The sequence below is a fragment of the Corapipo altera genome, unplaced genomic scaffold (assembly GCF_003945725.1).
Source record: "Corapipo altera isolate COAL_440 unplaced genomic scaffold, ASM394572v1 304, whole genome shotgun sequence".
Lineage (NCBI taxonomy): Eukaryota > Metazoa > Chordata > Aves > Passeriformes > Pipridae > Corapipo > Corapipo altera.
The window spans coordinates 87,449-101,037 of NW_020885050.1; the positions used below are offsets into that span (position 1 = coordinate 87,449).

Below are 13,589 nucleotides of genomic sequence, written 5' to 3' on the forward strand. Positions count from 1 at the left end.
GGGGGCGGGCGGAGCGGCGAGCGCGGAGGTGAGCGGGGCGCGAGGCCGGGGGCACCGGCGGGCCTGGCTCGGGCCGAAAGTTGTCGGCGCGGCGGGAGCGGGGCCGGCGCGCCCGCAAGGGGGAAGCTCCGCTCCGCCGCCGCTCCTGCCCCCGGCACGGCGGGAGCGCGGCCGCGGCCCGGGCCGGGTCGGTAATTCCGCCTTGCTGGAGCGAAGTTTGCCCCGGACGGCGCCGGGCGGGGGGGTCGCGGCCGGTACCGCTGTCGGCGCTTCCATGTGACAGGGGCGGGAGGAGCGGGCGGAGGGAGAGCCGTTCACATCCCCGACCTAAACCCGGGCGAACGCGCCGACACCCCGGGGATTGGCCTGGTCGTAGTTAGGCACCGTAAAGAAAGGTGTTTAGTTACTAATATGGATTTTTTTTCCTTATTCGCCGCAGCAAACGCACGTCTTTACCTTGATGAGCCCATTTGCGTTCTTTAGCGGGAAATCCCTGCTTAGAATACAAGGATGGTTATCCCACCTTTTTGTCTGGATTTTTGCTCAGATTGCTTTGGGAATATATTTTTTTGGGTTGTTTCTTGTAACTTGGTGGCATTAGAGCTTCCGTGGGTATGGCCACCTCTCTTGAGTTTTGCCTGCACTGTGTCCAGTGGTGTGAGGGCCAAAGGCTTTGCAAAAATGTAATTTTTAAGTAGTAGCAGTGATTTTGAGTGTTGTTAGCTTCATATTTTATTATCTTTTTTATGCTCCCAAATCCATTAATTAGATCTTTTCTATGGTGTGGAAAACACCAGTCTTCATTCTTTCCTCATTTGGTTTTAAGTACATGATTAACTGCACTGAAGTAAGGAAATGCCCCCTGGTTAACAGGGACGTGAGTGAGGAGAAAGTGAGCGTTCACCTGGGCTTCCTGGCTCACATTGTGACGTTTCAGTTCTCTTGGGGGTGACAGTACTGTCACCAGAGCACACCCAGGCTCCATTCACTTTTCGGGTTTCCTGTGCCAACATAGGATGGATTTTTCCTGCGTAAAGCCCAGGTTTTGGTGTGCTCAGCCCTGTGAGGCCGCAGCTCCACGGACCAGGCAGATCAGTGCTCCCTGACTGGGAAGGTAATTTGTCCTTTCTGCTTGTTATTTATTGCAATTTTGGCAGGTTTGGTGTTGGTGGCTGGTTTCTGGGGGCAGGTTAGACGTGTCCTTGCTGAGGAGATGGGTTTGCTCTGCCGAGTAGGGCTGTGCCGAAGCTGCTGGAGAGGCGCCCGCTGAGCCTGGCGCTGCTGCCCGGTGTCTCTGCTGGCTGGGCCGGAGCTGCTGCTGCTCCGTGCCCGTGCACAGCACGGCAGCATCACGGAGGTGGGAACAGAGCATTCCTGGCTCTGCCTCAGCAGCTGGGATGCTCTCGTAGTAAGTCACAGAGCAGCTCCCCCGCTGACCTACTTCTGTGGTGGATTTTCAAGGAGATGCGATATAAACCATTCATTCCTTAAACTTAAACTCCACCTGTCAGAAACTTAAGTGGGAATGGTTTTAAAGCATGATTCAAGCAGAGTGTTTCACCAGTAGTACAGATGTTGGAGGAGAGAACACGAGTTGCTTTGGATTTTTGTTACTTTAATGAGTTAAAAGCCGATGTAAATGGCAGCTCGAGGGCCGGCTGCGCTGCTTTCATTGGGAAGCCGCCTGCTCCATCCCCCCAGCGCGGTGCAGCAGCGACGAGCCTCGTGAGCAGGAGCACAGGGCTCTGAAGACCTGCCCAGCCTTGGAGCTCCGTGCTGAGCTTCGGTCGGGGCTTCTTGTGCCCCGCGAGCAGCAGGGGATCACTGGCGGGAGGTGAGGTTTGGAATGAGGCTGGCGCCGCTGTCCCCTGGCTGCAGAAAAGAGTTCCACGGCTTGGAGAACTCGGGTGAGTTTCCTCTTTTCTGGTTTCCTGGGGCAGGATGAGGCTGGCTCAGTGACCAAGTGGCTCTTGCCATCCTGCAGCAGAGGGTTTGTGGGTTTTGTAGTTCCTGCTACGTTTTGTGTATCTGAGCTGAGCTGGGAGGACTGACCCTCGGCGGTGCCATCTTGGCAGCTGTGACAGCTCTGAACTTCATCAGGGAGGTGATGGGGGGGGCTTTTTTAAAAACTTTCTTTTTCTAATTCAAAGTTCAAAATAGAAAGGATGTGCATGGACAACCTTGCTTTTGTTTCTGTGTTCTCATGGGCAGGTACCTGTAACCGTGAGCTTTGCAGAGAGCGGTGCCTGTGTTTGGTGTGTGGCTGGTGCAGGGGCCGGGCACCTTGTCGTGTGGTTGTTGCATTTTCTGTCTGTTAGTTTGGGCAGGGTCACAGGTGGGATAGCACACACCTTGCGATGAGCTGAGGGTGCTGGTGGCATGGGCTGACCGAGAGGGCAGGTGGAGCCTCAGATGTTCCTGACTGTGGAGGGATTGTTCAGGGGAACAACCTTTTGAAAACAAAACATTCTCGATTTGGTTGTTAAACAGCAAATATTTACTTTCCTCTGCGGAAGTGTGTTGCGTAAGATTTTATTACTTAAACAAGCCTGAGCTTACGGTGTGCTGATGGCTGGGGCTGTGTGCCATGCTCCGTGCTGCTGTCCAGCTTGGCAGGATCAGACTGTCGCGGAGAGGAGGCAGCACTTGACACTCGGCTCAGTCCACTCCTTGCCCCAGAATCTTTGCTGGATTTTCAGCAGTTGGGATTTTACCAAAATCTCTGTTGTCAGAGATGGAAGCAAACTGCCTCCTAGTGAAGCTTCTAGACCCTCTCTGTGGGCTGTCAGCCAGCAGGACGGGTTCAGGGAGCGGGCTCGATTTGCTTTTTCTAAATAGCAGGAGCTGCTTGTGTGTGAGGTCAGTTTTCTGAGTACTTTTGGTATTATAACTGTGTTATTCCTGATGTAAGGCATGGGGCTTGTTTAAGCTCTGGTTTTTTAGTTCACTTTCTCATCTCTTCTTTTGTTTTTCAAAAGCACTTTGACTCTAAGGTTCTTTGGTTTATTTGTGTCAGTTTTAAAGCTACATCTGGAGGAAGCCTTCCTGGAGATGTCATAACTCAGATTTCATTCTCTGTATCAGAAAATGATACAGGGAAATGCTGATGTACAAGTAAGGTTAATACAGATGTTTTAAAATTTAGTATTTGAGGACTTGGTGCCACCTTTACATAACTAGTGGTTTTAAATGACTCTTGTAAAGATCTGCTTACAGAGGTGGATGTTGCTGGAGAAAGGGGCAATAGCTATCCTACCTCTGTCCAGACAGCCTTTAGAAAGAAGGAGCTGGAATGTGACCTTCCTTTTTTAACGTCCCTCTGTCTCTGCTTCAGTAAGCCACATGTGTCTGGAGGGTAGAAAAAACTCTGACAAACCCAAACCTTTCCAGGGAGTGAAACCAGGCTGGTGGAGTGCTTGTGGAATGTGGGGATGGTTAATTGAAATGCAGTGCTTCCAGCAGCTTCCTGCAGCTTTGGTGTTCCCTGGCTTCCACTTCCACACCTTGCTGAGTTTTTGCTTTGTGGTTTTCTCTCCTCATTTGGTGTCTTGTTTTCACCTTCCACAGCTCCTGGCACCCTGGCAGCCCTGCGTTGGGTTTGGAAAGGCAGGTTCACCTGCAGGTGCTTGCACCTGTCTTAGCCCCAGTGCTTTGGGGTGCAGCACCCACCCTGTTCCCAGGGCGATGCCGAAGGGGCTCTCTGTGCCAAGGAGCAGTCATGGCACGGGGTGAGAGAGAGCAAACTCTGTTCTCGCTGGGCAGGGAGCACTCACTGTCCTTTTCCAGTTGCACATTTTGGTTCAAGGGGCTGGGTTTTTCCAGCCAGCTCTCCAGCTAGGTTTCCAAACTCAAATTGTTCACATGTAAAAAGAAAGAAGGAAGAATATCTGTGGCTAGTGGCTGCCAGCGTGTAGGCTCAGAATAAGCAAATTCCCTGCCCTTAGCCAATGCTTTGGGAAATGTGTTGTTGAGAACGTCTGTAGTATTGGAAACTGAATAAACAGGTGGTTTATTTTTGCTAGACCTAGCTGATAATATCCACTGCTCCTTGGCTTCATTGCCATTGAATTTGATGGTGTAATTTCAGTGAAAACCAAGGTATGAAGGAACTGATGAGAGGTCTCAGCCAAAGGAGTTGTTGGTGATGGTGAGCAGTGGTCTGGTTGTTCTGGAGCACTTATCAGATTTAACAGCAACACAGTGAAAGTTCACAGGTGTGAACACAAGGAGCTGCAGGGAGATGCTGAAGCAGCTGCACTATTTGAGTGCTCCCAAAGTTTGCTTTTAGGGTAGGTACTTATGTACACCTTCTGAATGCAACTGAATTCTTCTCTCTCAGCTAGCAGGGTGCTTGCAACAGCCTGCCAAGGTGGGAGATGGAAAGGGGCTGGTTTTGCTGGTTGGGGAAGGTAGACTCAGAAGTGCTGCACAGTGTGATAAGCATACAGCATGAGAAATAAACAGCTGGTTGTGTCACCCAGCCCTCAGACAGCGTTTGGGCTTTTGTCAGGGATAATTGGGCTATCAAGCCTTCCCCAAAATTCACCATTTGAAGTTTTGCCTAACTGGTGTTCAGACTGAGTTCAGTTATAAAATGTCAAGAAACTTCTGCTATGTGAAAAGGACAAAGGAACTTGGGAGTAGCCTGTCACTGGTGGGGAGAACTGGGCCACTGATGCATAGCAGTGGTTTTAGCTATATTTCTGTTTCTTATGGTTTTCAAAGTGTTTGTAGAGCTCGTCATAGCAACAAAGTATTTGTCACAAGTATTCCAAGATATTAAAGCTAGATTCAGTACCTTCCTAGAGGAAAACCGTTTTGTTGCTCATCCTTGACACTGCCACCATTCCCGTGATTCCTTCCTTGTGCTTTTTGTTTTTTCTTGTTCCTCACGTATTCCCCGCAGACGCAGCCACAGCCGTACATGTGCTGGTTTGTGTTGGCCTCTCACTCCTGTTGTATGTGTTTTACCTTTGCCTGAACTGTTTACCCTTTCCTTGCATCCTCCCCTCAGCCCTGGGCTGCATCCCGTGCTGGAGGACCGGGAACACCTTTGCTCAGCCAGCGCCTGACTGAGTGCTGGCATCCTGTGGAGCCCTGCTGAGAGCTGCAGAGCCGGACCTGGTTATCTTCTCTTAGCACCCTTAATTGATATTTAGAAATCTACTTTTGTTGCCAAGAGATTTACAACTGTAATTGTCCAAATATTGCTAGGAAGCAGACCAAAAGCTGTTGGGTTTGCTTCTGTTGCTGCTTGTTTATGGGTGGAAAATGCCAGGATCGAAGTTGAGCCATGAGAAATAGCGTGGCAGTCCTGCAGATGTTTGGATCTGGGATTTATTCCTTCCAGATGGAATTTGTTGTTCTTTTCCCTGTTCAGAGGTCAGCAAGTGTCCAGGTGACTCTGGTGGCCCCCACGTAGGGTGTCAGTGTGGGTGCATGTGTTGTGGTGTCACCCGTGTGCTGCAGGGGCACAGCTGCTGCCTCAGCACTCGGTCTGTGGGGGGGATCAGCTGGATGCCAGCCCAGGATGACATTGGGATTTCAGCGGTTTGTTTTGTACTAAAGAGCCCGTTTGTAATGTTTAAACACCTCTTCCCTTTCTTGTGAGGTAGTTAAGAAGATGGCCAACCCTAAGTTATTACTTCATAATAATGGGTTTATAAAACTTGTGTTTGTGAGTTTATAGCTTACTCGTGATATTTATTTCTACTATAGACCTGTCTGCGGATCAGCAGCTGATCAACACCCTTTTGGCCATTTCTGTATTCTCCAATTACATGTTATATTGACAAACTATGGTAGTTAAAGGGGCTGCAGGTCTAAATTCACCTCCTGGATCACCAAAGATTTAAGAACCAGTTAAAGAAAGAAAAAGGGGGGGGATGAGGGGGATTGTTTGGAGAGCGGGGGTAGAGCACAGACTCTCTGTGTGATTTGCTGTTGTGCACTTTAAAGTTTTATGGTCCATGGTGCATCCCTTGGGAGGATAAAGTGCAAGAAGCATGAAGAAACCCATAAAGTGACAAAGGGTTTATGTGGTATAATTAATACGGAACTTTCCATGAACTTTGTAATACTTGTACTTTCTTAATTCTACATGAGTTTCTTGTTTGCTAATAAATAAACTTGAAGATTGCTAATGGAACTTAAATTTTGGATTTTCATCCTGAGTGATATATAACAGGACATGGTGTAGGCTGCTATATTTTAGTCTGTAGCTTCTTACTGGAGTTCTCGGCTGTGGCTGTGCCTGCCTTGGGAAACATTTTTGAGCTGTGGCCAGCTCTGCACTAAAAACCCCTGTGTCGATAGAGGTTTACTGGCAAATCCTCCCCGTGTCAGTGCAGCTCTGCTTGCACAGGCACTTCTTATTGACACTGGATGGGTTTGCAGACCTCGGTGTTGTGAGTCGCACCCATGGCAAAAATAAATGAGGAGAAAGTTCAAGTACAAGTCTGGATTTGCACAGTAAAACCAAATCAGCGCTGTGAGGTTGCAGCTCCTGTTTTTAGCTACTGAGGAAATTTTAGTTTGGGACAAATGGAGGAGTTTGCCTGTGGGTGTGCTGTCCACGCTGCCGGGAGCACGGGGATGCAGAGCTACATCCAAGTGGGCTCTTGTTCCTCTGCCTTCACCAGGAGCCCCTGTGGTGGTGGGTGAGTGTGTCAGCTGGACTAGGAATGGCAGATTTGATTCAAGCCAAAGGATAGCATGGGGGTTTTTTTGCTCCACCTCCCTAGAGATGTGCGTGTTTCATTGGAAGTATCACAGTGTTATTTGTGAGGAACAGGAGCAGGGAAGCGCTGGTTCATTCAGAGGAGTGGGAACTCTTGGTCCACCAGTATCCACAGTGCCACTGGAAGAGCAATCCTCTTCTGTGCCTGGGTTTCCAGGGACTTTCCTCCCTGTGGGAATACATTCTGAGAGATTTAGTGGGCAGAGAAGTGAGAGTGAAGGCAAATGTGTGTGCATCGTTTGAGGTGATGAGTTTTTCACCCTCATAGCTGGTTGGCTGACTTTGTCCTTTTCCAAGGTCAAACCTGGTTTAGAGGTCACTGAATTTAGGATTCACATCCCATAACGTGATTGTTTTGTGTTGTTCTGACTGTGTGGCTCGAGGAGTCCCTAATGAAAAGATTGTTGGATCGAGGCAGGTGGCAGTTGTTGTTTTCCACATTGGGGATTTTTTGGAATGAAGAAATGTCATTGCTAAACGCAGAAGAGGGAGGCATCTGTGAGATGTAGTCGCATTACAGGATGATGAGAATGACCTTCCCTTGCTGTAATAACACAAGGTGGGAGATGCTAACAACAGGAGTTGGAAGGTTTAGCATCAGCAAGTTCTGACAAGTTCTACCAAAACGTTTTAAAGGGATCTATTATCCATAGGCGCTTTCTGGATTAATAATACTGATAATTGATGACAATGGAAGAAAGTTAATAAAATGAGCTGAATAATTAGAGGTCTGCCAGCCCTGCAAAATAACGGAATGAATGATAGAGGACTTGACTGATACGGAGGTAAGGGGAAGTAATACAATTAATGTCAATTAAAATGTGTCCATGGAAAATAAGCTGATGAGATGTAACTGGGATGTAGTTTGACTGATAAAAGCAATAATGTGTGCTGTAAAATACTTTGTGCCTTAATGAATTGAATGTAGAGCAATGCAGTGTTTTGAATGAGGAATGGAAATGGTGTAAAATGAAAGCAGGGAGCGTGAAGTGAGTACCAGCTGCATCGGGCTGTGGATCTGGAAATGCAGGTGGGAATGGCTGAGAGCTGCTGGCAGGGCTGCCTGGCTCTGGTCTTTGCCCCAGGCAAGTTGTGTCTTTGTGAATAAGCCCAGGTGTCACGACATGGGTGTCTGTGAGGCTTTGAGTGGCTTGGGTGGGGGGAAGTAGCAGTGATGACAGTCACATGTGCAGAGCCTGGGCTGGGGAAAGGATGTGGCCAAAAAGCCCTGTAGAATATCGGTCTGAGATACTCAGTGTCCAGCTAGAAATCCTGGAATGGTGTACAGAGCAGTAATGGAGAGCACCCTCTCGCCCATTTCTTTATCGGTCCAGCAGAGATCGATCCTGCTTGACTGCTCCTTGCCCAGGAAGAAGTTGGGAAGTGGCAGCTCTGTTGATTTAGTCCAACACAGTCGCACAGTAAAGTTCCCAATAACTCAGGGAGTGCGCAGGACTCATAAATTACAGAGCAGCTCACGTTTATCATACACATCGCTGCTTATCTTGTAAACTCATCTGCTGGGCTTGCACGAGCAGTTGATTTAACAGCATGTATATTGTTGAACTTGACACATCCAAGAGTCTAATCAAGCTTTAAGAATACCAGGGATGTCTGGCTGCTGGTGTGAGGTCTCTACAATTCCTAAATCATTTCTAAGAATGCTCGTGGGCCAGGCTCTGTTGGGTTCGCTGCAGGTCACAGGGAATGTCTGTGTTGTACGAAATTGCAGAGGAGTTTTATCATATTGCTGGCATCTGTTTAATGACATAAAATGATTAGATGTGTAAAAGGAAGAAGTTAATATCCTTTTTCTGTACACTTCAAAATGGGAAATGACTATAAATTAATTTTGTAGGGTAAAATGCCAGAGTAAGTGTACTGCTTGTGTGCCCAGGATCTGTCATGGGAAGTGAGAGGATGGTGGAAGAAGGCAGAGATGGTGTGGTTGGAGGGAGAACTGGTAAAGCTCTGCATTGTGACTGGTCTCTCTTACCCTACTGCTCCAATTCCCTTTTCTGTGGGGACTGATTTGGTTGATAAACACGTGCAGCTCATGGATGCTCTGAGTCTCTCGGTGGTGTTAGAGGATTGATAGACATCATCAAGGTGCTGCTGCTGGGACTGCTGTGGGCTGATGTGGGAGTGCAGGGGTTTTTGGACATGATTTTTTGAGGGGAATTTATGCGCCTTCTACATATTCAACAATAAAAAAGAATAGTTTTGTATTCTTCAGTGTTTCTGCTTTTGAGACCCTCAGGTATGGTGAGGTAGGAAGATTTCCAGCCTTCTTTCTCAATTCCATGTTGAGGAACTACATTCACTTTCTGAGCTGTGCATGAAAAGAGGAGTAACCTGGGTTTGATTGGGTACTGTGCGTTCTAGTTTTAAATGAACTAATAGACCTTGAGTTGCATTTCTGCTGCTGCCTGACAAAATTATAGCAGGTACTGGGGCTCTGTGCTTATTTACTTGCAAATCCTGTCAAGTGTGAACTTCATTTATGACTTCCCTGGCAGGTTGTGCTGCTGTGGTCACAGCTTCTACAGCATTTTGTCGCTATTGCTTGTAAAATTTGTCACTGAGGGAAATAATGACCTAAAATAGGCACAGGTAAGCACACACAGGCTCCTTGTGCCCAAATCCATCAAAGCTCTTCTCAAACTTTGCAACCATGAAGAATTAAACTGTATTTATACTTCTGAAATAAAGTAGCAGTTTCATCAGAAAGACATTTTTTGTCTTGTTGGCATTGCAGATTGCTGCTCTTGGACAGGGAACTGGTGGGTTTCCATCGCTCCTGTCTCCTGGTGGAAACCACCCGTTCTCCCATGTGTACATCACGTGTCTCCTCTCCTTTCTAGATGATCATGGGAACAGCAATGGCAGTCATGTAAAAATCTTTTTACCGAAGAAGCTGCTTGAATGTCTACCAAAATGTTCAAGTTTACCGAAAGAGAGGCACCGCTGGAACACTAACGAGGTAGTTAAATCTCTTACTTATACTTAAATGTACCAGCTTACTTAATGCTTACGGATTCTTTTGTGAGAGCATGCCATGTGAGCTCCAGGATACGAATTCCTTGGCTCTGGAACCTGTTCTATAAGTAATAAAGTCCTAGTACATGCTGCAAGTGAGGTTTAAGCTAGACTTGAAGGCAAACGTGGAAGCTGACTACTAGTACAGTAGGAGCCTATTGCTCATGTGTGTGTGACTTGTCTCGGAGTCAAATCTTGTATCATCTTGATGACCCGTTTAAAAATGGTTTAAAATCAGATGGGTGTGTTTGTACCGTGCTGAACAAAGTGTTACCTTCCTGTGCATGAAGACTTCTGAACAAAAAAGCGGCGTATGTTCTTTCCTGCCACACAGGGGCCAGGGAAATAACCAGCTTACCTGTGTCTGAGGAATCTTGTTAAGAACAAGACACACAGAACTTGGCATTTTATACTGGAATCCAGTTACCCTGAGTGTGTTCATTCACAGGTCTTCTGTTAATGCATCATGGTTGGGGTAATTTAAATGAAACAGAAGTATTTGAAATTTGGGTATCTGTGGGCCAAGGTGAAGTTAAAGAATTACCCAGATAGCTCTATGATCCCTAGGCTTTATTCCTGCTGGGCAGCAAGGCTGGATGTCCCACGGCAGTGTGCACAGTGTAGTTTTAGTTTTCAGCAGCTTTGTCTTACTGTAGATTTGCCTTATTTGTAGGAATCACTTAATAATAGAGGCGATCCACTTGGAGAAATGACTGTAAAACTCCAGTTAATTCTGCTTGTTGAGAGCTGACTGGTCCTGTCCCTCTGATCCCCCATTTGTAGCAACTTGTTAACAGAACCTGTGCTCATGAGTTTAACACCTGCAAGTGGCAGCTGAGCACAGGATCAAACACAGCTCACTCTGTGTATGTTTGCTGAGCGTAGAATCAATCACAGAGAAGTTCCTGTGTGTATTTTTCAAAATTGGAGTTCTAAACCCCCTTCCTTCTGCTGTCTGGAAGTTACAGTCAGGTATCTATTTTTAATATACCAAGTACGGCGAGAGAATGAATCAGCTTTGGGGGAGTTGCTGGCCTTGGCTTTTGTGTAGATGTTTTTGGTTTGGGTCATTTGCATTGAAATGTAAATTGTACAAAACGTGGGTTTTGGTTCATTCTGCCATAGAGTTTGTACTAACAGGGGCAGGGTATTGAGCAGTGGCAATTCCAGTGGCTCTGACAAATGATGTTTGGTCAAGGACAGTTGGGAAAACAAGATCTTCATAGGTTTGTGACAGAATGATGCTCTTCCTTGCTATTGGAAACAGCTGCTTGGGTTTTAGTCACGTTCTCTGGTAGTGCTGCTGTTCCAGGGCAGAGCCTTGGGCAGGGTTGGTGTGTGGAGCTTCCCTGGGCACGGGGTGTGGCAAAGTTCATTATACAGCTGAAAACTGTTATGATTCATGAGCAGGACAGGGTGCAAACAGGAAAGCTCTGCTCGGTGTGGTATGTTAGGCTGGGAGCTGAATTTGGGAGCGTGGTCTTCCTGAGCAGAGCCATGTTAGTGTTCCGGGGAGCGTGGAGCTCTGCCGGGGCTCCCCAAATGCTGCTGGGGTGGGCTGGTCTCATGCTGTAATTCTGGAAGGATTATTTGCTAATAGTCACAGGTCATCAACTGGGAGGTTAAAAGCCAGACCCAGCCTGCTTCTGTCTTTTTGAATGCTAGACCCAGCCTGCTTCTGTCTTTTTGTCACTCTCCTTTGTATCTTCTCCCAAATCTGTTACTGTGGCTGCCCCTCCACAAGGAGGTGGAGGCCGGGTCTGTGGTGGGTTATGGCTGGTGCTGACACTGCCAGCCTGTGTGGTGTGGCCGGTGCAGTTTCCCTACTGAATTGTTTAAATGGGAGAGCTTTTCTTGTGGTCAGAGAATTTTGGCCTCGTTAGTTCAGAGGGGAAAAAAAGAAAAAGGCAGTCTTATGCCTAGGTGAAGTCTTGGAAATGTGTGTTAATTATGGGGAAGGAAGGATCTGAGCTGCCAGATTTTATTGCCTCCCCACCCCCAATCTGAAAGCTTAATTCTGTTCGCTGTTATAAAGCTTGAATTTTTCTTAGGGTATAATTGAATAATAATGTTGGACTACATTGCCAAGGCATCCCTAAGGGGATACATTTTTTTCACCTGATACACAGGTGTTCTGCCTGTGCTGGTGAAGGCACAAGTTCTAAAGTAGAGAAGAAAAAGATGTATTTTATACGGTGGTGCTTCAGAATCTTTGCACTAATTTCGGAATACCTGGTTCTGTGTGTGAGGTGTCTCCCTGGCAGGGAGGTTTAGTAAAAGATGGAAAGTAAATGAAATGCTTAAATAACTTACACGTCTGAACATGTGTGTGACAATGCTGTCCTCCCTTAAACTGTGTGTGTTTCAGCAGTCGTGGGTGTCCGTGGGCTGTGAGGTGTGAGCGCAGCGGGGGGTGTGGGGTGGGGTGGTGTGATATGCATCCTGAGGGAAGGTGGGGGCCAAACCCCCAACCCTGCCATGACCCGGCTCCTTTCCAAAATCCTTAAGCATTGCTTTTTGAGCCCCTTTGCATGGGGATGCTACAAGGAAGCTCAAACACAGCTTTGCCTGCCTCTGTGGGGCCCTGAAGGGAGCACACGCGTGTTCAGCCGCTGGGGAGGTGGGGTGGGCACGTGCTGTCACTGGGCCTGGGCTCCATCAGCCCTGTGATGCTGCCAGCACAGAGGTCAGAGAGCAGATGGGGTTCGTTCGTTCCTCTGCCAGGGCATCACCATGGGAACACTGCAAATAACTTTTTCTGAGCGCTTTCATCTGCAGCTTGAGGATAAGGGTCAGATGTTGCTCTGGATTGGATAGCTGGGACGGAGAAACTGTATCCTCTGAGAGCTGGATGGGTTGTGGTTGATTTTACAGGTAGTAAAATCACGTGCTGAGCAGCAAGAGAAATGGAGCACTTAAAAATGCTTCAAACATGTTATCGAGGTGTTTGCTTTCCATCAGAGCATGCATTTGGAACTGAAATGTTTGATGGAAATACATTTACATACCAAGATGTCATCTTGTCTTAAATCAAGTTTATAGCAGTTTTGTATTTTCTACTGAAGGAAGTGTTCCTTGTAATTCAATTTTTTTTACCAGAGATAGAAAATCATAAGTTTAGCCAAGCAATTAATTACAGATTTAAATTTTAGAGATGCCTGTGAAGGTGTGTTGTGCTTATTTTTCTGGCTCTGGGAGAGGATAGAGAGGTTTTCATACAGTTTCTCACATTAGGACAAATCAGTTAATTGCTAGAAAGTTTGGCAGCGCTCTGTGCATGTGAGGGAGTTCCTCGCTCTCGGGGTTCAGTTGTTGTTCATTGTGAACCACTTCAGGGTCTGTGTAATGCAGATCCAGTTTGGTGTCAGTGCACGGATGGAGCAAAGGCTTCCGGCTCAGTGTGCTGGCAGTGCACCTCGAGCGAGGGTTTCAGGGGCTGGGTCTCTGCTCCCTTCCATGGGCAGTGGGCCCAGGCTCCCAAAGCACTGAGCCAGTGGCCTCTGGTGCCCCAGCTGAGCTCCTGTGTCCCTGATGGAGGTGGTAAAGATGTCTTGGCTGCCTCATTACCCACTAGTGGCTTCGGGCAGCAAGATACATTGTCCACAGGAGATGCATCCTGCTGCTTTCTGTCCAGGGACCAGGTTATCTGGGATGAGAGAGCTTCCAGGGGCACTGGGGCTCAAGGATGTTGGAGTAACCTTGTCTCTGCACAGCGCTTGCCAGGCACTGGATTGCGGCTCTGAGCAGAGATGCCGTTCGTTAACATTGGCAGACGCAGTCATTAATCATCCTTGTAAACACTTAATGACAT

At 47.5% G+C, this 13,589-nt stretch overlaps 1 protein-coding gene across 8 annotated transcripts in view; it reads left to right on the forward strand.

The window, feature by feature from the left end:
* The window catches only part of CAMTA1 (calmodulin binding transcription activator 1), a 224,746-nt gene that overhangs the window by 13,491 nt on the left and 197,666 nt on the right, over nucleotides 1-13,589 (forward strand). For 7 of the 8 annotated variants that reach the window (XM_027668697.1, XM_027668700.1, XM_027668694.1 and 4 more), the window contains one exon: nucleotides 9,604-9,722. In XM_027668697.1, coding sequence (XP_027524498.1) covers nucleotides 9,604-9,722 — 119 coding nt within the window. Of the gene's footprint in view, nucleotides 1-1,782; nucleotides 1,908-9,603; nucleotides 9,723-13,589 lie in introns of those variants that run through there. The other variant, XM_027668693.1, reaches the window with a different exon arrangement.